The sequence below is a fragment of the Lytechinus variegatus genome, chromosome 2 (assembly GCF_018143015.1).
Source record: "Lytechinus variegatus isolate NC3 chromosome 2, Lvar_3.0, whole genome shotgun sequence".
Lineage (NCBI taxonomy): Eukaryota > Metazoa > Echinodermata > Echinoidea > Temnopleuroida > Toxopneustidae > Lytechinus > Lytechinus variegatus.
This window is the reverse complement of record NC_054741.1, coordinates 20,330,706-20,356,700: the sequence shown is the minus strand read 5'-3', so window position 1 is coordinate 20,356,700 and position 25,995 is coordinate 20,330,706. Positions and strand designations below refer to the sequence as shown.

At 36.8% G+C, this 25,995-nt stretch overlaps 1 protein-coding gene across 2 annotated transcripts; it reads right to left on the bottom strand.

Moving 5' to 3' along the window:
- Positions 1-599: 599 nt before the first annotated feature.
- Positions 600-20,475, bottom strand: LOC121407530 (mRNA cap guanine-N7 methyltransferase-like). 2 transcript variants are annotated; one of them, XM_041598660.1, is made up of 11 exons: positions 20,350-20,475; positions 15,428-15,615; positions 14,450-14,560; positions 13,323-13,455; positions 11,350-11,471; positions 10,667-10,848; positions 10,061-10,225; positions 9,277-9,394; positions 8,283-8,405; positions 6,301-6,613; positions 600-3,460 (listed from the first exon to the last, which is right to left on the bottom strand). In XM_041598660.1, the coding sequence occupies exons 1-10, from the start codon at positions 20,354-20,356 to the stop codon at positions 6,344-6,346; spliced, it is 1,419 nt and encodes a 472-aa protein (XP_041454594.1). In that variant the 5' UTR covers positions 20,357-20,475; the 3' UTR covers positions 600-3,460; positions 6,301-6,343. The 2 variants fall into 2 exon arrangements, with proteins under 2 accessions (XP_041454594.1, XP_041454595.1); XM_041598661.1 differs by having other exon boundaries at positions 15,428-15,612.
- Positions 20,476-25,995: the final 5,520 nt, after the last annotated feature.

Genomic DNA, 25,995 nt, shown 5'->3' with positions numbered 1-25,995 from the left:
AGCAGAAAGAGGAATTTCCTTCAGTAAAAATAAAATTCTACAAGCCCTTTCAATCAAAAGTATCATAATTTAGATATAATACAGACAGTCACTGAATTCACCCCTTCCCCTAAATAGAGCATATTAGAAGATTGCATAACATTAAACAGATATCAGAGAAAATGATATAGTCACCAACCAACTGTCACTTTTTTAAATCTTAATTATGTACATAACTCGATCACTTCTTGCTAAAACACAAACAGCAATAAATAACAAAATTTGGCCAGTTTGTGTGGCAGACATCGTCTGTAGAAGTAAAAAGCGCGAGAAAATTCCCCGTACGATTGGATTGCAATACGTACAGTGCTTTGAGGATGCAGAGCATACAGACTCAGTCAGGGGTCAGTTCACACTAAGCTTTGCAATAGTTTCAGAACAAAGTTCATTGATTGATTACATTGACCACAATCTACTATCAATCCCCAAGATCAATCAGAAGATCAGTCACCAACATTTGTGGTACTTGCTCCAAGTCAATGATATTTTCAAAAGTTTTTTCTCTTGGCTCCTAAAATGGTATTTAGGAGTTAGAGAGTAAGAGAATATGTTTTTTGAACTAATATGTTTGTCACTCTTTCAAGGAAAGGCACTGAAAATAAGTTTTTGAAAAATAAGTCTGTAAAAGTTTCAATCATGCCGTTGTTAACACTGATCTAAAATGAACCATAAACACAACAATGAAACAACGTACAATAATCCAATATGTAGCATGTAATATCACACAGGAGCTAATCCTTGATATTGTAACTTGTATTGCATGAAGTACTATGTGTTTCCAATTAAACAGTGTAATAATATACATGTACATAGATTGGCATGGTTTGGTTTGCATATTTAGCCTATTGCAAAGCCAAGACAGGCAAGGAGTGCCTGCCAACATCCTTACAGAGAATATGCTAGTAAAAGAAATACATATCACATTTTATGTCTTAACACACTATGGTGGCTAAAATTGTTTTAACTGACCAGGGGCCTGTTGCAGGAAGAGTTGCAGAAAGAATTGCAATCAATCACAACTCTAAAAATCATACACAACTTAACATCATTCGCAACTTGATTTTCAACCAATCAACAGCATGCATTTGGGACTTGCAATTGATTTTTTGACTTGTGTTTAAATGCAACTTTTTCTGCGATGGACCCCAGTATAAAACTGATAAAAAGCAAAACATAATGTAGAATTTCAAGGTAAGATCACAACATTTCATGATTTCTTACTCGATTGTGAATATTATCTGTGTGAAATTTATTTATTCAAAGAAGTTATTGTTGTGATGTAACGGCATTGATCACCTGAAGGATGTCCGTAGATGATACATTCATCAAAGCAGAGCCTCAAATTTACAAAATTATGATGATGATGGATTATCCGATTAGGTCTGAACACCAATAGAATGGGCTTGCATATGGGGAACGTTCTGTTTCATCAACATTATCAGATCTGGGCCCCGTCTTACAAATAGTTGCAATTGATCCAATCAACCAAAACTATGGAAAGCCAGCAACATCAATACTTATTATGCATGTTTGTTAAAAATAGTTTCTAACTATAATGCATATTCATACATTCATGGTTTTCTTGACGATTCAGTGTGCTTCAATTTGTTTACAAAGGACATTGTTCAAATTTCTTGGAGAAAATATTATGATGATGGAATTCCATGGAATTGAGGTTGATTGCATCAAGTTTAACTCTTTGTAAGACGGGACCATGACATCTTCTCTTGGTTTTGAATGGCCAAGAAGTGTAGGTTTTAGACTGTAAATACATGGTAACCGTCGACAACCTGTCAGTGCTGACAACTTTCATGGAATGGTCCCCAGTTCTACTTCTGAATTACATGGACAGATGAAAACATAATACAAACCAATCTGGTTCACTGATAACAAGATAAAGAATAGGTGGGACTATATAAACACAACTGCAATCTATCCATTTCCTTTACACATTTTAAGTAGGTATGTTTGGCGTGTCTGAAATCTCCCATGCTTTGCCTATTTGAAGGTGAATGCCATCTAAGATGCATAGTATTGCAGAATTGTATCTAAACTGGAAACCCATGGAATATTTCACAAAGATTTAAGTGTGAGGTAAAGTCGCTCTTGACTTCTTGTTATGCAGGTTATAATACCACATCCGCACTAGCCAATGCATCTGAGGAGACACATGCTTATGTTACACTTAAGTTAATATGTGAAACATCCCGCTCGGGACCTATTTCACAAAATCATGAAGAGCCTTAATTCTCGGAAACTGACAGAAACACGAATAATCGTTAAACGCAAATTTCTATGGGATGGTAATAAACTGAGGCTCAAATGGTGTTAATGAGGCTGGGAGAATGACACACCTTACATAAATAGATCTTGTAATGCAAGGACCTGTCAACTTTGGGAAAATAAAAACAACAATCCTGAGCTGGTACGTAACATTAGGAAATCAGAGCTCTTCACAGGGATCAATAACAATTCATTGTGCATATCATTCTCAACTTAACATATACATTCTATGTACACACTTGTATTCAATGATGGTAAACCCTCCTTGATTGATAGAGTATACCATACGTACACTATAGACTTCTGCATTACACACAAACAAAAATGGATTTATATGATAGCTTTTATACAAGATGCAACAATCCTAATTTTCGTTTTAATTAAAAAAAAACTCCTCAATACAAAAACAGTAGTGTATTTTTAAAAGAGAAAATAATAACCTCCAATGAAAATATATTTTAGGACAAATTGTAAGATTCAAATATATATGCAAAATAATAGTTTCTATGCAAGCTGAGATTTCTACACCATCAAGGGGGGTGGTCTTGAAAAGGATGAGATCAATTTCAAAACATACGAAGTTTCTGTGACAAACATCACATGTATCCTACTTTATATCCATCATTTGACATCCATTCATGCTAAACGGGCCCTCATATCACACCATAAATCTTTCTATGATAAATGAAAGTGAAATTGAGACAAGTGCTTGGATGGCATATATCAGCAAACTGCACCTTGTCAATTTGCATTTATTTTCTTTTAAAAAAAATGAACTCAAACGGAGCATAATCTTATTGAGTATTCACATGTTACAAACTGAAATCTACAAAGCAAGACGAATGAAAATTGAAAATTCAATGGTGTCCTTGATAAAAAAAAACACACGAGAAATATACAACATGAATAGGTGAACCAACACACACTCTGTTGAGAAACAGAAGGCCAATAACTCCTTTATAAATGTATGATTTAAATTCTTCTGTCTCTCAAAAGAGGACTGTGTGCCCATTAAGTATTGATTTAAAGGTACATATTTAACCATGCCTTTAATTTCCTTTCCCCTGAATGTCTTCATTGGTTTAAATCCTGCGGATGACTTTACTTTTCTTATGTGGTATTCCTTCAGATGCTCATCCTGTATATGTAAAACATGACAGAAGTAAAGAAATAATTGATGAATGATTAAAAGAAGATAATTGATGAATAGCTGATTTACAGTATAAAAAAATAAACACATTCTCTCATTATAAAACAGAGACACAATTTGAAAGCATGTTAGTAATAAGTGTCATAAAACAGTATTCAATTTTCCACAGAATACAATTGTCTAATGTATTTTATGATTAAACATATAGCATAAAAAATAAACATAATGCAATGCATTATCTTTTAGTATGTGTAGGTTAATATTCATGTTCATGAATTATAATCATACATAAATAAAAAAAAATTGAATCCTAAAATCATGATTGACTGCTAGACACTAAAATGAAAATAAAAATTATAATCACTACATTGCCATGCAGATGACAATAGCCAGACTAACAATAGCCAGACTAACATGCTAATTCATGACAAAAAAAAAATGGTGACAAAATGTAAATGATAGCTCTATAATTCAACCCATGCTCAAGGCATACATCAATAGCTCAAAACAGGAAATGGTTTTGTATAACATAATTCAACAGTCAAATATCTGAAGAAGCAAATGTAATAAAGTCACCACAAGATGGCGCTATTAACTTTCTGTCTCTCAAACAAACTGATGCTTCAAGGTTGTTAAAATCAGTAGAGATAGAGCATAGGATTTGGGAGCTTCTTGAACATAATTTGAGTTTCCATTAATGCAGTAACTTTGAATCCTGTAAACGTACATGTATATTTATCAACAACCTGTGGTAAGGTAAACGGTGAATTCACATTTGGTCTGTAACCAATTCTTATATTTTCCGTTTGGCCTCATCAAACATGATCTAATTCTAGTTCATATTCAACCAGTGCATCTACTAACCATTTGGTCTGTTTGCCCTTTAGCCCATCCATTTTATTTCCAGTGAGGATAATCTAAACTATACTGCTGGGACCGAGAAAACGCTTTAACCCTAAAAAGACTGGGGGGGCTGAATCAGCCCCCCCCCTCGACATTTTCCGCGATAAATCTGCCGCGCGAAATTTTTTGACCGTGTCGCTCGCTGACTTTTTACTTTCAAGTCTCGCGCAACTTTTGAGACCAAAATTGTGACCCCCGGGTACGCGGTTCCGAAATTACGCAACATTTCGTAAGTGCATGCAGACCCAAAATTACTCAAAAACGTGAATTTGTGTACAAATCCAATGCAAATAGTGTTTTTAGCCAAAATTCATAAATGTATCATTATTTTTCCTTTTACTGCTTAAAATCAATTGATTTTATCTTTTTTGTGGTCAAAATAATGTCCCCAACAATTTCCATTGAAAAAACAATAAAAAACAAAAAGTCGAAAAACAAGGAAATACATAAGAAATTTAGAAAACAATAGAATACATAAGAAAATAAATGTGATGTTTGAAATTTTTTTGAATAAATTTGATCAGATGCCTATCTAGAGTATGTGAAACAAAAATTAGCATTTCAGGGGCATTATTTTATTAATTAGAGCAAACTTATGATTTTACGCATAAATTAGCATAATTAATGAGACATGAGATTTTTTGCAGAATTTGATGTTATAGTCTTGTAGATAATGCCATGGGTAAGGCGTGTGCCAATTTTCGTCGCGATCGCGCGATCGATGGCCGAGATCATAAGGGGGGGCTGAATCAGCCCCCCCCCAGTCTTCTTAGGTGTCGAAATAGCCCAGTCTATTTAGGGTTAACCCCCAAAAATAAATGTATACGAGGCCTTTCTCATTACACTAAAACAAGTTTACTGGAAACTGATTCAGGAAACCGGTTTGGAAGAGCGCTTTGCTAGCGTTCCCACTTGATCACACGAAAGTGGTTTTCAATATCACTTCACAGAAAGCAATCTTGTTGCTATGGAAACGCTCTCAGTGGGGTGACACGTTTCGCGCGAAATTTGAAACCGCAGTGTAGGATTCTACACCTATCATGTGAATTAGCATGCTCAAAATGTGCGAAGATCGCATCCCGAAGAACGGTTGTGTTCTCACTTACGCTAAAACCAATTTAATGAGGCAAGGCGATCTTGAAAAGTACATCGTGAGGTGGTTTTCTGAACCAGTTTGGAAGATCGCTTTCAAGACCATTCTCACTACACGTTAATCTAGTTTCCACTAAACTAGTTTTAGGAAGGAAGTGAGAACGGTGTCTATGACTAACTTCTGATGATCAAACCGAAGGGTCTCATGAATCTCACTGACTAAACCAAAGTTTTTACTCACATGAGGTCAACTTATAAAATGGGGAGTGAATATGAGCTTTGAAGGTTTGAATCGTGGTAAGACTGGGTGAAGAGCTTTGCGTACACACTATGAAGACAAGGTAGTCCTGAAAAGGACTTGTTTCTTCTTGTTCGTTAAACAGTTAACTTTTCGGAACTTGCACCAAAAGAGAACAAGCAGTCTTTTTCAGCACTACCTTATCTACATTGTGTACCTCTGCAAATGATTTCACCCAGAGGCCCATATTCTGATCTCGGGTTTAAATTAAAACCTGGTTTAACTATGGAGAGCCAAACGGGGCACATATCACTAAAAATACACATACAATATATTAAATGATATAACACTCAAATTGTTCACAATTGTGTGGGAATGATAACTGAAGTATTTTGAAGTATTATTCTTTGTTTTGAAAGCAAAACAAAACACAAAAGTGAACATTTGAAATATATAATATAGACAGAAATTTTGAAGTTTTGGCTCCCCATAATTTTAGCACAGACCGTGGTCTAAGGAAAACCCGACTTCAGAATACGGGCCAAGGTGTCTGCATACTTGACATTCTTCTACTCCTAGATGTAAGTGTTCTCACCTGTATTCATAATCAATCAGGTAGTATGGATTCCTTTCCCCACTCATTGAGCTTCTTCTTCTCCACCTCCTTCTTCAGCCTCTGCTTCTGCCTCTGCCTCGGCTCCGCCCTCCTCCCCACCTTCGCCTTCCGCTTCGGCAGCTTCGTCGCCGTTGCCATTGGCAACCTCTTCCGTCTTCTCTTCCTCCTCCTTCTTCTCCTCTTCAGCAGGTGCCGCCTCCTCCTCTTCCTCTTCCTCGAAGTCACCAGCTTTCTTGAAGGCGAAGGCACAGTAGAGGCTAGATGCCTCCCATTCGGACTTGGAAAGGGTGCCCTGTATAAGAGAACAACACAGCCTAGTTTAGATTTCCTGCAATTTCAAAATGCCAGACATTATTCATCTTACAGGAGAATGAATTTCATGAAGGATCAGATGCCCCCCACCAAAAAAAGAGAACAGAATGAGAATAGATACATCAAAATGACAGTTTCAAAAAAAAGAGATCCTCAAACTGACAATTATATTTTATAATTGTAAATCTTGTGTAGATAATTTCCCTTCTATAAGATTAGTCAATAGGTTTTCATACCCCCCCTCCCTTAAGATGCTCCTTGTCTCTGGAAATATCTGCAGAACACATTTTCTCATTATGTATCTCAAGCAATTGAGACCACCTACTGCCCCTCAAGAGAAAAAGTAGAGAAATTATAAAATGTTCATTGTTGAGGATGGAGGCATGAAAACTTACTTAACCCTATCTAGGCCGGGGGGGGGGGGGGGGGGCCTCGGAGGCCCCCCCTCAACGAATCACGCGATATTTTCGCCGCGCAAAATTTTTTGACCACGCTGCTCGCTGACTTTTTACTTTCAAGTCTTGCGCAACTTTTGAGACCAATTTTGCATCACCCGGGTACGTGGTTCCGAAATTACGCAACATTATGTAAGTGCATGTCAGACCAAAAATTGCTCAAAAACGTGATTTCGTGTACAAAGTCAATGCAAATTGTGTTTTCAACCAAAATTCATAAATGCATGATTATTTTTAGTTTTGCTGGTCTAAATGTATTTTTTTAATGCTTTTTATGATCACAGAAGAGTCCCCAACAAATTTCATTGAAAAAAACAATGAAAAACAAAAGGTCAAAAAACAAAGAAATACATAGGAAATTGCAAAAAACAATATAATACATAAGAAAATGATTTGATATCGCAATTTTTTTCATGTACACTTGCTAAGAACACCACAAAGAGTTTCTATACCAAAAATTAGTACATATGGAGCTTTATTTAGGGAGTTAGAGGAAAAAGAATGATTTCGCATACTAATTACGCATAAATTAGAATAATCACTTAATAGCGATTCGCATGAAAAAAATTACTATACAATCTTGTAGATTATGTCCAAGCCAACCCGCGTGCCGATTTTCGGCGCGATCGCGTGGTCGACGGCCGAGATCTTAAGGGGGGGCCTGGGAGGCCCCGGCCATATGAACTCCCAAAATACCCCGGCCTAGATAGGGTTAAACGTACATAACTACTCATTGGAAAATGATCACATAATCTACTGATTGAGTAAAGATGACCGCACACCTTAAGACTGGTCTGTGATCCGATTTCAGAATAAAATGTAGCAGAATTTGATGCTTATATTGAGACTTGGAATTTCTTACTGTGTAATGTTCTAAATCGCACAAATACCTACATGTATGTTCAAAACTGTGACTATGCTATCATCCTTCTTAGAATAAAAGCGAATTTTATATCTAGTCGTAATGACATCATAACAGTCGTACCATTGGCTACGATTTGAAGCCAATTAGGCCTTTAATCCAAAATAAAAGCTTGCAATCTTTCCAAATGGTTATATTAGTATTCTTTCAATTAATTTTGACCTCAAATGAAATGATAATTTCCATTCACATTTTCAGAAAATGAGCAAAATGCGATTTGTTCCAAACTTGGATAGCAAACAGTCGTAAGGTGTGCGGTGGCCGTAACTTACGATGGATGTTGGTTTCTTCTCTTCATTCTCCATACCCATGACCTCTGTATGCCTGGTAACAGCATGGCTGTAGTCATCATCTTTCTTACTGGCAGGTGGGGTGCCCTTCTCAGGAGGGTATTGCTGAAAGAATAAAACAAACATTGGCTGATGTAAAACCCTGATATAAAAAAAGCTAGAAACAAGAAACATGCTCTGAAATTAAATGCACATATTTCGATATACATCCTAAACTTTCTTCTATTTGAATAATCTGCGCATTTTCAAAAAGGTGGAATTCAGGTACGAAATGAAGAACAAAGAAATTCCGTTATTTACTTCCCTTTCCATACAGATTTCATTCATGACTTAAGTAATGTGATAAAACATTAGCAATTAAAGCGTAATCCATATTGACCAATATACGTTTCTATTTAAATGGAGATGTGTGCAGGATAGAAATAGCACTGGTATTCGCATTATCGCATACATACAATTTCATGACATGTACACATGTAAATACGTGAACATTTGACACACTCAATACTTAAAGGTAAAATACAGTAGTTTTAGCACACAATTATTTCATGAGAAAGTCTTTAAAATCAAGGTTAACTGCCACAATGTTATAATATATCTAGATCTGGTACATTGAAATAAACTTATCGTTTTGAAATTTAATGAAATTTTAGCTGAAAACAAGATAATTCTGATGATCACTGACACAAAAATTGGAATTCCGTGCTTAATATGCTCATTTCTCAGCAATTTAGCATTTCTGCCAAGAGTCAGTTGGCACATAATTTTTATTAATACATACAAACACTTGGGTGGCCATTTTATTGGATTCTGTTTGAACTCATTTTGAAATCGTTACCAAAACTAGCATTTATCTTTAACTTCTCAAGTTTAGCCGGGGTAAGATAGGAGCACCTTGAGCATCTAGCAAGTTGGAGATAAGCAATATACGAATATCCTACATTATCATTATTATTATTATCATTTTTATATGTACCTCAAGAGCTTGCATCTTTGACATGAGAGCTTGGTTGTCTGTTTCACCACAATTGTCTTCATACACTTCCTGGAACTTCTTGAAGTACACTAATTCCATATCGAACTCTTTAGCCATCCTGTATGAAAGGAAAGAAACATAAAAGAAAATTAATAAAAAAATAGAGAAAGATATAGTAATTTGGTAGGCAACAGGAGCTTCATGGTGGCTTAGTGGTAAAGCCTCATCAACGGGAGATCATGGATTCGATCCCCGGCCTAGTCATACCAAAGACTTTTAAAATAGGGTCTTCTGCCTTCTGGATAAGTGCTCGGCATTTAGAATAGAGATGAATAGTAACATACATGTATTGAGTAATGAAGGCCTGTTGGTAGAGTAGTTTTCTAACTGAAGTGGCTACCCTGGGTAAATAAAACATCATTTTTACTCTTTACTTCTCACTCTTATAACTTTTCTTTATACTTTATTTGAGCTTCAAAGCACACATTTGATCTTGCCTTACTATGTCTGTGCTTTCTAACATGCATTATTTAAGTTTTATTTCATTTTTTTTAATATTCATGATTATTCTCTGTCCATAAATTACAGAAGAATCATATGTATTGGAAAAGCTTCATGATTAAAAATCAAATTCTTCTGTACCATATGGAAGTAATACATATTTATAGGATAGATAATGCATAAAAACATGAGTGAAATTTGACATGTTTAACATTGAACATCACTAAATACAATATGATTCTAAAATGCATTTGACTACTACCATTGGAAATGTATTACTTACTCTTCAAGGAGAGGGAAGTAGATCAAGAACTCAGGACAATCTACTACACCCTCAAGATGGAAATCATACTTGCATCCAAAGAGAGGGAAAGAATCTTTGTTCTCAAAGGTGACCTTGTACACATCATTGCCGAATGACAGATCTTCACTCGCTTTTAACCTTGATCTGTACCAAAAAAAGAGAAAGTGATGAATAGAATAAATTGAAAGAAAATGAGTAACAGCAAAATAGATGACCACGTATTGCTGTTCACAAATAATTGTCTCCCCTAACATCAACCAATAAATTCCACATCCAGACCCTTAAATCTACTACCCGGTACTTGTAACTTTTTATCTCTTCAACCCCCCTGTACATTACATCAACCAGTTCCCGTCGATCTCTAAAATGACAGAGGAACTGAAACAAGAGAAAAAGAATGCATAACTATATTTCATGTCTTTTCCCAACCTTCCCATCCAAACACAGTAAAAAACAAAGGAGGGAAGATCAGGGCAAACAGCAACTTTTTTATCCTTTCCCCCCATAATATATAGGACCATTTGCCAGGTATTCTATTCCAAAGTCCATTAAAACTTTGAAGTAAAAAATTGAATGGCTCCTTACACAAGCTCGTATCCATTAGGAATGGTTCCGACAAAGTATCCACCGGGTCGCAGTCTCTCACAGGCGTTCCTGAGCATAGTCCTTGCCCTGGCAGCAGTCTCAAATGAGTAATGGAAGGAAAACTGACAGCTGCAAAGGTCAAAGACGATGTCTTTGTCTTGGTAGCGTTCTGATAAAATCACCTGCAGAGACAAAGGTAACATGAGTTGTAAATCCAAAGGTACCGTTTAAACTATTAGTAAATGACATGACCCCGTCTTGTATCTCAAACTAATTGAAAACATCCATTTTGTCATCAAAATATATGGTAATGGTTCAGTTCAGAGAAGCCTTACAAAGTAACTTATTCATTAGAGACATTAGTAACTGTTCCAAACTTTGATAATTATACTTAATTCGTGGTAAATTTTACATGTCTTTGAGAAAGTTGTAATGGATATTGCATTGAGGAAAGAGTTCACTGAAAATATGTCATAAATCTCTTTGAAAAGAAAATTGTCATGAAACAACCCATCACTTATCAAGGATACATAGAATCTGATAATTTAAAAACTGCCCTTCATATTCAGAGCAAGAGATTAATAATTGTTCTCTCTGTGATCCCAACACAAACACATAACAAATGTGGACAAATATGTTATTATCTTGTGAATTTTCAGTGTCTTACATTACAAGAACTTTACCTCAGCACAATCTGCTGCAATGAATTCTGCTGCAAAGGTCTTTGCATTACCAGTACGTCTATTCCTGTCTGCCATGTCTCTGTATCTCTTCTGACACTGCTGTACTGACACAGCTGCGATATCTGCAACAAGGAGACAAAAATTGTCATTTATAGAGTGATTATGTCACAAAAAAACTTGTTTTGCATTTAAGCACTTTTGATACCATGTTTTGGTAGAGCATGATGAAATACCTCCACTACCAAAATTTGGTGCGATTGGTCCATAGGGGCCTGAGATATGACCTCATGAATACATAATTAGCCTGTTGAAGTCAATGTATTATCGGCCTGGTTCCTAGCTTTCAGAACCAAAATTGGAAAATTGATGACGTCACACTTTGGTACTCTATGAGATATCCACCACATCATTACAATTGAAGTAATAACATCATACCTTACTTTTCTTTCCTGCCCTCCATATTTAAAAAATGTTGCAATTCCAGATATCAGGCCTGAGAGTGGCAATTTTCAAAAATATCTGTTTTTTGTGAATGTAGGGAGCGAGGTGACCAGAGTCTCGCACCTAACGGCCGAGGGTCCAGGGACTACGCCCCGGAGGCGGTCGAGGGGGCGAAGCCCCCCCCCCAAAGCTCATGGATTTGGAGGTTTTCAGAGGATCTAGAAGGCATCTCCTCGACACCATGAAGTACCTGGAATTTGCTGAATAAAAGGGAAAGAATTGTGTTTCTGAGGCACAAAAGCTTAAATTCACCAGGAAATATACTTTCATTGGTAGTGCATGCAACAATACCTCCCGTACAGTAAGCTTTATCGGGTTCCTCAATTTTCCGTATGCACTTACTTGCCACCTTTCCATCCACTGATTTTTTAACCCACTTCCAAGTCCATTTCTTACAAACTGAAGCGTCGATCCCTTTCACCCTCGCCTCTTCACCTCGATAAAGAAATTTCTTTGAAAAGCCACAATTTTTCACAAACTTTTCTTGTTTTTTCACTCGCGCGAAAGAACTCCAGTATTGACAAATCCATGTAATCACGCCTAGCGCTAACCCAGGGAGCTTCCCTGGGTTATCCTAGCGGCTGCATGCATGAATTGATTGCTGCCATCGTGCACGCACCGAGTGCACACTGCAACATGCGAACGGTCTGGTGGGTAATACAAAATGGCAGCACCCATGATCAATACCGACTGTGTGCGATAAACTTCAAATAGCCGTCGAAGAATCAAGTTTTCGAATGCATGATGGCAATTTTCATAAAAAGTAACGACAGCAAGTTGCCAGAACTTTTAACTCTGTGTGAATTTGGGAACAATGTTGCGAATAAGGCATCGAAAATAGACACCCTAAACCCCCTTAATTTTATACCGGATTTACATTGATCTCAGAGACCACCTGTGTTGGTGAAAAAATATTGGGAACCCGATAAATATCGGGAGAATATCAGGCCTGAGATATTCTAAAATTATTTTAGTTATTTAATTATCACTACTGGGGAGCGAGTTGGCTTTGTCGGTAAAGCATCTGCATGATGAACCAAAGATCGTGGGTTTGATTCCATCCTGGGGGGATGACTGAATCCTTCATTTGATTTTAATGTGCCCCTCCCTTGCTAGTGCAAAAGACCCTGTCCCTGACTTGGTCTTTACTGCAATTCTTTGATACCAAAGAAAAAACTTTGATTCTGTAAGAATCAAAATAAAAAATATATAACCAACCTCTGCTCCCTGCCCCCCAAAAAAGATTAACAAATAAATATTTCTTTAAAACTAAGACTGAATAGCAAATACATAACTAATTCTACAATAATCAAATAAGACAGACACAAAAAGAATTGATGGCTTAAAAATAAAACACTAAAACAGAATGTAGAATGGCAGAAATCTCCAAATGCATGATGGTGTAAATAATTCTGAATCAAGAATATTATCAATAAATCCAAATATAAATGACAAAGACAAGAATATGTTACCTGCACAGACTAATTTCTTGAGGTTTCCTTTGGTCCATTTGAGAAGATCTCCTCCTTTCCCGCAGCAAAGATCAAGTACTGTACAACCTTTCTTTCTGTTAACAGCCTTCAGTGAGTTTGCGATGATCATACTCTGTCAATTGAATGTTGGACAAGCGTTAACATGTAATAGGCCTTCTGAATTGCCATTACCTAATTTGTTCAGCAATGTTATGGCTTTCACTCAAGGGGTTATTTTTTTTCACACGCTAAAAGAAACAAAATATTTGAAGCTATAACCAACCCACTGATTCAACAAAATACATGTTTACATTACCCCTTGTAATCACAGATAGCATGTGCATTTAAGCATGACTTAAATCGCACTTGATCCGTTGACTACTAAAATATCTAAGTCCCATACTCTGTACAGGGATCACCTGGGCTCCGTAACACAAAGGTTTGCGATGAATTGCAAATGTGAAAGAACCGCACTGATTGGTCCCTGGCCAGTATTTTAAACCAACTGCGCGTATAACATTGATATTGATCGGCCAGTTCATTTATCGATTGATCACTAATCTTTCTGTTACGGAGCCCAGGTTCCAGAAACCGATGGGTTTAATGTTAACGCATACATAATATGCAACAAGCAATCTTATTGATCAATAGACAGTAGTGCGCGTCCTCTCGGCATGATCTGACCAATGTGGTCATGCCTATATTATACCGCATGCAAATAGGCATTTAAGTGGGACTCTAAGTCATGCTTTAATCTTTGTGAAACACCCCCAGATGTCATATGAACAGGTCAAATGACTGGGAACAGTAGATGTGCTGAGCTTTTAGGACTTAGCAAAAAAGCCTGTGTAATGCTTACGGCTTTCAAATTCACAATATGTTCAACAGTATGTGAAAATCTGCAAACTGTCAAATAATCTTCTTTTTAATGCAATTCTTGCAGCTGCCAGCTTAGAAATAGAGGTCTGTTCACTTCCATCCCTTCAATATTTTGAAGAAAACTTCAAAAATTTGCAATAGACTTATACAGTTAACATACTGTAAGGCAAGCACTTATTGAAACAAAATACAAGCGGAAAAGCAGCAAACGAAATATACTGTTCAGTTGAGAATAACTTCTGTCTCACCTTTATCCAGTTATTGAAATTTCGTTGGTAGTAAATCCTGCTCCTGGCTCTGTCGAACAATGTTCCTTCTCTTAGATCATTGTAGTGCTTTGCTACGGTCCCTGACATACCCTGCACATATGTAAATAAAAAAACGAAAACAAAGACATCGATTTTGATTACATGTAAAACCATTTCTTGTAAACATGTTATCTATTCATACAATTCTTCTTCATCCAATCATTTTCTGCGGAGAGTAGGATTTATAAACACGGATACATAGATACAGCAGATATAAGTAAACAATGGCAAACAGGTACATGTATGTCCTTCGCTTTACAATCTATCGATAATGACTTCTGTAACCATTGTGAAGAAAATTAAATATATATTTGAAATTCATCAGTAGTCAAGGAATAGAACATCAAAATGACAAAAAAAAGAATAGATGAGCTGTGAGATAGGGTTTAAGGGTTTTATTAGAATATCCACATATCGCAGTCACTTAGACTGAATTGCACTGGATTTACAAGATATAACAATAAAACGATAACATGGTATAGCAATCGAACATTATAAATACATTATTTACAAATAAAAATACAAAAACTTTGGGTAACTTAACAGATTAAGGAAAAGGTGACCAGAGTGTAGAGATAAGGGGAAGGGGGGGATACATTAGAGTAGGGAAAGAGGGTGGGGGGAGGATGAGGACAGAAGAGATGAGTGCGAGAGTGGTAATACACAAATGTAATTCTGATTTAAATTGGGAATAATTTTCCTGGTATCACATCGCTATTGTTTAAAGACTGCTACACAATGGTCTTTCGTGTAGCAATTTTTTTTCTCTCTCTTACATAGGACTGTATAGAACGTAGTTGAGAGCTTTTCTCAAATGACCATAAATGAAAAATGAAAATCAAACTTGGCAAGCAAAACTATACTCTGGAGAAAATATCCTGTGTCAGTCAGGATTGCACTGCTTGCTGAAATACTCACCGTTTCTTTCTTAGCTTCTGTTGAACCTTCTGATGCAGCTTCTGTTGTACCTTCTGTTGTTTCTTCTGATGGAGCTGATGTTGATTCCTCCATCTTCTCTTCTGCTTGTGTAGCGTCACCTCCATCTGTCACTGCTTCAGGGGTCTCCTCAGGAGCCTGCTCTACTGCTACCTCTGCTGTACTGTCTGCTGGCAGACCATAACAAAATAAGGTTATAGAACTTAACAGCAACGCATTATACACTTTGTACAAAAGCCACAACAATAATCCAATCAGTAAAGGTTTCAGAGTTTAAAGCGATATTGCTTTGAATGTGGATGATAAAAAAGTGTTACGAAAACAAAAGGAAACAGTGAACTGGTGTATTTTTGTTTTAATAAATTTTCATTCAGTAGGCAGGTCCTTAAAATATAGCTTCTTTCATTAAAGAATTGCATTGAGAAAAGTTCTACATGTACATATTAAATGAGTTCGGTGCAGATCATGCCTGTTTTAATTGCATTGCTGCTGCTCTACATGTACATACATGTATATATTTTTATTGGTATCTTTGTAAAGAGGAAGGATCATTCTTTCATGCCAAGTGCTTGAATTCAAATAATCTGTAGTTTAGAGATGCTAACTGATAGCTCAAAAAAATCCTGAAAACCCAGGCCGGGGTCCAGGGGCCCGCCCAGGGCCCCTGGCGGGGTCAAGGGCGAAGCCCCCTGAAGCTGGAACGTTTTCTTATTCTTTAGAGGGCTGAAATCATTGATCTATAGTAGTACATAACAAATAATTAATGACATAATAAACTTCATATCATAGGCAAGAAAGGTGCTCAAAAAAAAAAAATCATGTAACCCGTACTCATTACGGTACGGGTTAACCTGCTGCGGCCAATGGGTGCGACTCGGGACGGGTGTATGTAGCAGCTGGGGTGCCCTTTTTCACTCACTGTACTCATCAACAAGACAATCCTATACTATTGAAAAGCCATAAATCACAATTTCTATCAAAATGATGGATAGTTCACACATATGAATTGATGAATACGCACCAGAGAACACATATTTCATGGTAGCAAATAGGTTTTCAGCTGAAATCCCGCGGCAGACAACCAATCACTCACGCAGCAGCAGGCAATTGCAGCCACACCGGGCCGTGCTTCGAGCGGTTCTACCGGGCGATCGCCCGACTGGGATAGCGCTGACACCCGTATCCCTGCAGGGTATAGGGCGGCGTTTGCAACTGCTACAATGTATTGCTCGCGCGTACCGTGCAAGTACAGTACCAGCTAAACTTCATGCTGCGCACAACGCTAATAATTTTCCGTCTGCGCAAATTGGCCATCCAAAATTGAAATTGCGCTTTCCGTAGCGAACTCCGTGACAAGATTTGGAGGGGAAATTTTTACGGATTTCACTTTGACAATCGATTTTTTTTTCCGGAATATTTTTCAGCAAAGGAAAAAATCCGGAATTCCGGAAAAATCCGGAAAATTAGCAACTCTGGTAGTTACATGTACAACTTTTGATCTACAAACTACAAAATGAATATTTTCAACTCATAACAGTTGCTGTTTTTTCACTTTTTGTTTGAGTTCAATGATTTTCCCATCATGATAAACCTTAATAATCATGTTTTAAATACAATACATGTACATGTAGGTTTGAAAAGAAATGGTGGTTTAATCAGGTCAAGATAACACTTTTTGTGACCTACATGTACATCTTCTTGATAGATGTTTGTTAAATCATGCTATTTTCAAGCTCAAAATGTGATGTGATTAAAGACGTAAATTTTGACCCTTTCAGAATGAGTGATGCCCACATACATGTGCATGTTCATCCCTGATAGAGCGGGGGCAATTCCAGATACATGTAATGATCATGATGCAAAACAGGTTCCCACTAGGGAGCACACTGCACCATACTTTTCCTGAGAGAAAATTGAAAGTGCAACAGCCGGTTGTCCGTATTGACTTTTTTCTAGTTGCATCTTTCTTGAACCCTTTTAAGGAAAGTTGATTATCGGGTTAAAAATATAATAATATCAATATGACTCTGCTTTTACTTCAAAACTGTTAGAGATTCAAGTATGAAACAAATCATCATTCTATTCTTTACTATGCGTTACATCCCCAGTCGTTAGAAGAACAAGCGAGACTCATTTATTTTAGAAGATAAAATAGTTTGATACGTAATTTTTCATACAAATACAAAGATTTTGACAACTTCCCAATTCAAAACTTTATAGGATTACAATATGACTGATCGATAATCATATTGATATTTCTTATTCGTGTGAAAGAATGCTATAACAACCAGCAAAACTCAAATACTGTCACAAGATAAAGTTAAAGATGGTGCAACTTAGTTAAATTCTATACCAATACGATTAAGCTCACAACTTTCCAATTCAAAGTTATAAAGGCATCCAAATTCTCAATAATCAAACTATTATTTCTTCTGCTCTAAGAGGCATAACTCAAATCTAATTAAAAGATGAAATTAATAATTGTGTAATATAAATCATCAATCCAAATATGTTTTCAACTTATTAATTTAAAACTGTCATTGAATATATTTACAAATGATCAATAATTACACTACTATTTCTTCTTTTCATGTGAGAGAACAGGAGCCACAAGTGAAACTCAAATATTCTAGAAAGAAAAATTTGATACATTTTGCAACATAAAATACAAACTTATGAATATTATTTTACTCTTACAACTGTCAGGGTCAAACTTTCAAGGAATATGACACTATCACTCACCACAGAAGCTTCCTGACTTTAACAATTCCCCTTTGAAAAGCAAATATTGTCCTTAACATGCAGAATAGGTAACACATTTCCAGAGCATGTAGAAGCTTGTACCTCTGATTAAAAAAGTGGAGTCACCAAAAAATGGGTAGACACAGAGTCATCAGTAGTTTTGTTCAGAGGTTGCAAATGTTCTTGCAAATTTAGGGCTATATCTACCAAATGACAACTCAAAAACCAATACACTATTGAATAAAAGAGTACGGTGTTAAACCAGCGTATTGCACATGCCGGTCCATGCAAAAATCTTCAGGTCAAGTCAATCTTGAAATTCAACTGCCATACATGTAATAATCAATATACATGTAATGATTGTCGGCATTTGCACTGAAGTAAAATCAACAGCATGCTAGCAGGTTGCCTTCATTCAACAGGGAGTCTGAGCGCAATGCGGGATGATGACAGCTGCAACTTGCAGGTTGATTATTACGTGCGTTGCAGAGTAATTGCTATTCAGCAGCTCTCACACGCATGGTTTAGAGCACGATTCAAATCGCTGAAATCGATCACAGCGCACAACTCTAGGCATTCAATGTTTGGAAACTGTGTCCGATTTTTGTAAAAAACAAGATTCTGCTTGTTTAAGTAAATAATTTCTGTTTGCCATATTCATTTCAATTTTATTTTTGTATGACATTACTATTTAACATCTACACATGATTTTCATTTGATTCAATGATTGTACCATATTTTTATGTTGGTCAAATTGTGCTAAGTGTCCGATTTTGGGGCACTTTACTCTACATGTAGATCTATGATCGGAATACGACTGGATTCCAACCAGCGTGACGTGCATCACCAACAGCACAGGATTCTCAACAAAATAATTCTGACACTGACATGACACAGGCTTAGACCAGACTTTGTATTCTAAGCATCTGCGTGCTTGTCTCTTTGTTTTTTAATAAAAACATATAAAATCATGAATTATGGCCTATGGCGATTATTTTTTTAAGTCCAACACTAACAGGCAACAACAACCACAGTGGCAAATTGTATAGAACAGATAGCGGAACGTTCAACGCTAGTGGGCATGTACATTTTGCTTAATACATGACATCATCCAGCCACTGCTGAGAGCAAATTTATGAACAAAAATATAGTAAGCATATGCAGTGCAACTTCCATTGCCCAAGTATTCCACCAAAACAAGTGTGTACAATTCTCTATCGCCTTGTACCAAAATTGACCTAGAATTTCAGTTTCCTATATTTTATATGAATTATGAAAGGTGATCTCGGAGGATCTATTTTCTCATTGGTAACGCACAGGTACCGTAAGCGAATTATTGACTTATTATTGCTTTTCCATCAAAATCTTACAAATTAGCGTTGATATGGCATCGTGTTCGTTGGAGATTGTAGAGTTTATCGCAACATGCACAAAGCCAATTGATTTCCGGGTTTCGGAGCGTCGCATGAATATGCATGAAATTTCCGAATCTCAATCATTTTTCGATCAATATTGGAGCGATCGGATTACGAACCAAAACCATTTCCCACGTAGACAATATGACCAGATATCGTTATCGATACTTTCGCATGCAGTCCGAAGGAACTATTTTGGCAACCATCATGATGTAGTCATGGTAGTCATGTCTAGTCTCATGACGTGATCTGCGCGATGACCAGACCAATCAGCAGTTTCCGATTCGCTCAGCAGTGATGGTCTATCCATTGTGCAGTATATGGACAATTTGCCACCCACTGAGACTGAGTGATAACATATCAAATTTCAAATAACTTATCGAATTTCAACTTACAAATTTTGGGCTTTCCATTTTCCATATATTTTATAAATTTACATTCAAATTAGCCTGAGCCAAGGCTCCTGTTATGATCATGCCTATGTGTATCGACATGTGCTGTGATGATATTCTACACTGGCTTGTAATCATAAGATTGGTGGAATTTCGTCAAGAAAGATCTCTCTTTAAATTAAAAAAAAGCAAGTTCACAAACGTGGTTCTCTGCGAATGGGACCGAGCTAAACTCATTACGGCATGCAAAAGCACATCACCTCACATTAAAGGTCTAAGTTCAATATAATCCCAAGAAATATTGTAATACAAGATAGATTTTTGAAATCTTAAGAATACAAGAAATGATTCTTACCACTCATATTTGTTGATTTGTGTTAATTTGGTGGAATATTTGGATACTGGAAACAGAAAAAGTTACAGGAATAACGAATCCACTCACACGTGTTGTACTGCGTGCACGGCGCGTGGATACGCGCGGACGTCGATTGCGCGGAAAGTACAAAGACTTAGCTCTTCAGCTTATAAGTCAAAACGGGGTCGAAACGAAACGGGCGTCGACGACGGAGCCCGGCGACGAAAAGTCGAAGTCCGAGTCGAAGACATCATCTACCGGTTTCTGCATATTCATGCGTGGTTTAAAAGAATTTTCTTGAAGTTTAGATTTAGGCTTGATAATTAATACATGTATCTATGAAAAATACACCGGTACCCGCTGGTACCGGACATGCAGTGTAGGACCCTATATACTCGTAGGCCTAGTGTACGGTCTTTTTTATGGGGGGGGCGGGGGCTGGGGGAAATATTATGTACCCACGTAAGAGCCGAGGGAGGGGGAAAGCTTTAACCTTAAATCTTTTCTAAAAAAAAAATCTATGGTTGCTGAACAACATCGAAAAACAAAACAGATGGTGGTTTTTACAACTCACCCAAAATCAATAAAACAAATTCAATCGCAAAGAATTTGGTTCTCCTAAAGAAATGGGCCATATGGCAGGCGCGTAGCCATGGGGGGTGGTGGGGGCGGTCGCCCCCCCCCAAAAAAAAAGTCCCCAAAAAGAAAAAAAAAGAAGGGAAAAAAGAGAGGAGAAAAGGAAAAGGGAAGGGAGGAAAGGGAAGAAAGGTAGCTTTGTGTTTTTTTTTTCTTTTTTTTCTTTATTTCTATTTTCTCAAAGAGAAACTCCTTCACTCTTGCTCTAAATTTATATATAAATTTTGCTTCCGCGCTGCGCGCGGTTAAATGACAATACTAAAGTTCTCCATTGTTTCCCCACCCTTTCTATAACCCTGTTTTCCACTCAGATATGTGTGTTTCTTGCCAGTTAAAGTCACAAATGTATACATTAGTATAAGAATTTTTTTTAATTGATCGCGCAACTTCTGGTCTGGTCGGCTGCGGGCGGATCAATTTTTGCCATAACCTCCATAAAGTCAACTTCTCCCGCTTTTCGGTTCATTACTAAACAACCATAATTTGGGACAAACAGATTCCTAATTTAAAAAGAGGAAGGTATAAAATTCGTATCGTATTAAATAAAAAATGTGCAATATTTTTTAATGAAATTATATTACACTTCATGTTATTTCCCTGCACATTCATCTTCTGTCCCGGACGTTTTGCGCCCTCAGTTTGAAATTTTGAATGACACTTTAATTTCCTTATAATTCAAAATGAAGCACTTCAGGATAAGTAAAAAAAATTAGGCATCCTTTTTTCAATAAATCACAGAAGTTTCAACTTTTTTTCCTTGTAATGAAGTTCAATAATCTTAGAAAATCAATTGAATGACAGCCGATGGGGTATTAGAGATATCTGCATTTAATGAAACGCCTGCCCTTTGAAATGAGTTTCATCCTCCGGGGAGGAATATCTTCCTCCCGGCATCTACACTTTTTTTCCTCTGTTTTGCGAGTTAAAGATATGCACTGTCGCTAAATTGTTTGTAATCAAATCTGATCTTTCCAAGGAAATTATTCAAAATATCTTTCAGAATAGTTCTTGGGACCCTTTTCATGGCAAAACAAAAATTGATAAAACGCTTTAGCTTCCGCGCTTCGCGCGGGGTTATTGTCATTTTTATTTCCTCTATTGTATTCCTTTTTTGTGGGTTCACAGTCAATTTTGAAAAGATCATGAAAACAAGGTTCAAAATCACAATATAGTCAACTGAATTGGAGCTGAAATAGGTACAAGAGACAAGAGAGACGACTCCTTTTCATTTCAATTTATAAACAACAAAAGCTTCGCGCTTCGTGCGGGAGCTCCCCCGCACCCACCCCCTAGGGAGCGCGCTTCGCGCGTTCTGTAAGTGTTGGATTTACCGCCCCCTCCAAAATGAAATCCTGGCTACGCGGTTGCCATATGGAGGTGCAAAAGAAATCCTTTCATCGCACAATTATTCCTCGTGGATATTTCAACCCTAGCTGGTATCAAATAAAATCTAATTCAGAGAATCAAATATACCCTCAACTATAGCTCTCAACCACGCGATGTCCCATTAAAATTTCAACGATTTAGAGGACTCGATCACCTCGCAGCCCTCACTATTGAAATCTGAATGGCTGACTTTATGAGGGGCACTATAAATTTCAATAAGAGACGATATTTCTTGCCGATTTTGGGGGGTCACTTTTATTAGATTATTGATATTCTTATAGATGGTACGTATGTGCACTGCATTATTTTTTCATGCATGCAGATGTATTTGCGTGGGTGGTATGGGTGGCAAATCGAGCCATATTTTCAATAACGGGCGTGCATGGGTACTCCAGGCGGAAAATCATATTTTGAACAGATAAAGTATAACCAGACAAACAAGAATTAAATACCTTTTAAAAATCAAAATAGGACAAAGAATAACAAGGTTATAATTACATTTTAAAATTTTGCATGATATTGGTCATCCGGTTAAATTTATGCAGAAAATTTATTTAATAGCAAACTGACGATATCACATCTTCGCTTATTCTTTGTAAATGATTATTATATGAAACTATATTTATCTAAACTATATCCTCAAAAAAGATCGATAATTGATTTGTCAAATAACCATGCATTGCTGCAATTCTTTTGTTACAAAAACGGGAGTTAATTTATTATACACATTGTGTATGATACTCTTTGTTACTCTTTCTCATTCATTCAGGAGTAAGCCAAGTGAACGAGCGACAAAAAAAATCAAATTTTCAAGAGCGATATGTTTGATTTTTAGTGGCCTTTGAAAGTTATATTAAAGGCAGTGGCGTACCGTGAGTCACGGCATGGGGGGTGGGCACCATCACAAATTTTGAGTCATCTAGTGAGCGAGCGAAGCGCGCCCAGTTGGCAGGTACATGTGTACTGACCTACGGATATGGATCTCAATAATGCGAAGCGCGAGCCGAAAATGTTTGATATTCAGATCTAGAAAGGGACATTGAAAGCAATTTTTTGTTATCATGTTACATACCTGTCTCGCTTAACAAATAATACGAGCGCGAAGCACGAGCTGAAATTTCAGTATATATTGACCCCCTAACAGGGACATTTTAAGGACTATTTTAGGAATCAATTAGAGTATATATATCTCACCATATTCATAGGCGGATACAGCTTTTGGCGAAAGGGGGGGGGGGGGCGCACTGCCGAGCGGCGCACATATTTTTGCACTTCACCGGCGCCATAAAAGAAAATGTTGAAAAAGGGGTAAAGTCTGACCCTGTCAAATATTCTTTTCAAAATGTAGGATAATATTTTTGCACTTCACCGGCGCCATAAAAGAAAATGTTGAAAAAGGGGTAAAGTCTGACCCTGTCAAATATTCTTTTCAAAATGTAGGATAATCTCCAGGGGGGCAAGACTCAACATATTTTTGAAAAAAAATAAAAACGATAGAGTAAACGGACCGAGCTTAAAAGTATTTGGTGCACATCTCACATTTGCACATTTTTCTTAGTTTTCATGAAATGTTAAGGAAAAAATGTGTTTTCACAACAGCTGATCGGGAATTTGCCCCCCCCCCCTCCCCCTTACTGTATACAACCATTCCCTGAAGTCCACTTATACATATCTCATTATAACAGAAAATATACATCAATTTAAACATATACTCTTTCTAAAACATATATAGAGAGAGATTGAATAACTTATTCAAGAAAGAAACAAGCAAATGTAACACAAATTATGCATGTTATGTGGGATTTCAAAATCTCGTGTACTAACCCTTTTATTGCGATGAGGCCATATCTTTTGTATATTAATTGAGATACTATTTTTTTACTATATATATATATATATATATATACTCGCACACATGCATAAATATATGTATATTTATCTATATGACTCATGAGATAGAGACACATATCTCACCGACAAATTAATGCGAGCGCGAAGAGCGAGCTGAAATTTTTTAATATAGTATACTGACCTGAAAACAGGAAAAGGTGCCTGTTTAGGACTGTTTGTAGTAACTCATGAGGAGGATACATATCTCACTACACATATAATGCGAGTGCCAAGGGCGAGCTGAAATTTCTTTATATTCTGACCATAAAGCTTGATATTCTAGGCATTTTTGGTACCAATGATTAAGATGGGTATCTAAAAAAAACAATAGATGCGAGCGTGAAACGCGAGCTTAATATTTTGATATTTCGATCTGAAAAAATGACAGTTTTGGGCGTTTTTAATAAAGAACAAGATTATATCCAACAAAAGATTATTGCAAATCGAAGCGGGAGTTCTTTTGAGGTTCAGAACTGAATGGGACATTCTATTCACCTATTTAATCAAGAAACGTATAGGGTTTTGCTACAGAAATGATGCGAGCGCGAAGCGAGAGCTGAAAATTTTTATATTCCAATCTGAAAAGCGGACAATTTGAGCACGATTTTAAATAAAGAACGAGTTGTGTAGCTTAATCTCGCTTGCTGATTTCTGTGTAACATTATACCATCTTATTGTATTTTTGCACATGCAGAATTATTGGGGGAGGGCAAAACGATATGTTTGCCCCCCCAATATTTTCATTGGTGGGGCGATCACCCCCCCCCCCAGGATCGACGCCTCTGCATATACAATGATACTATTTCATGTACATGATGTATATAGGCCTATATACAGAATTTGGTATTTATATTGTATTGTGATGCTTTTCACTAAATCTAATGCAATTTATAATGATTAGTAATTTTTATCTAATTATTGGATGAAACTGGATATAATGCTTATGACCTTAATTCAGAAAGAGATCCTTCAAGACAGAGCTTTTAAAATAGTTCTCCAGTTTTACAGGTATCGTTATCTTTGTTTTAAACTTCTTCCAGAGTGATCTGATTAATAACTTTTAACTTCATGGAAGATGAATATAAATCAAATTTTGTGGCGTAAACATTTAAACGTTAAAACAAAGGTATTGACAAACTGTATTTATACATTGAAAATCATAATTAGTGGTTTAAGGTCTAACGAATATCATACGTCTGGTTGCGTAATTATACACTCCCGGTATAAGCAATGGGTTTTAGCAAAGTTTATATCGAATCATCTTTATAAAACAAATAGTAGCTGTCTTACACTAAAGGCCAAAGAGGTGGCACAATGTGGAATGTGTAAAGGAGAAAGGTGACTGAGTTTTTCTTATAAAGCATTGGAAAATAATATCAAAATTAAAGGATTTGCTCAACACTTTTGTATGATTCTGGGATTTTTTGAATAACAAATTAAAGATTTCATGACATCTGTGGGCAACTGTCCCGAACCAGTCCACTCTGTCGGGGATGCGATAAGCTTTGTCATTCGTTATGACCATTCAACAATAAAATGTATAACTAGGTGCCGCTGATCATTCTTGACCGGCGCCGATCTAGATTTGGTTGGCAATATGCCCTTCTTCATTATTCTACCGGCGCCTATTTATTGGAATCAGGGCTGCTGATCATTCTTGACCAGCGCCGATTTAAATTTAGGTGGCGCCGGTTAAGACAAAGGCAGCGCCGATTTGTCTTGACCGGCGCCGAT

Bases quoted from the DNA above. Each gene is read 5' to 3' on its own strand.
- LOC121407530 (XM_041598660.1), bottom strand. The intron at 10,849-11,349 runs GTAAAGTTCTTG...TTGTCTCTGCAG, and splicing joins TTGCAGCAGATTGTGCTGAG to GTGATTTTATCAGAACGCTA. The intron at 6,614-8,282 runs GTAAGTTACGGC...TCTCTTATACAG, and splicing joins AGAAGAAACCAACATCCATC to GGCACCCTTTCCAAGTCCGA.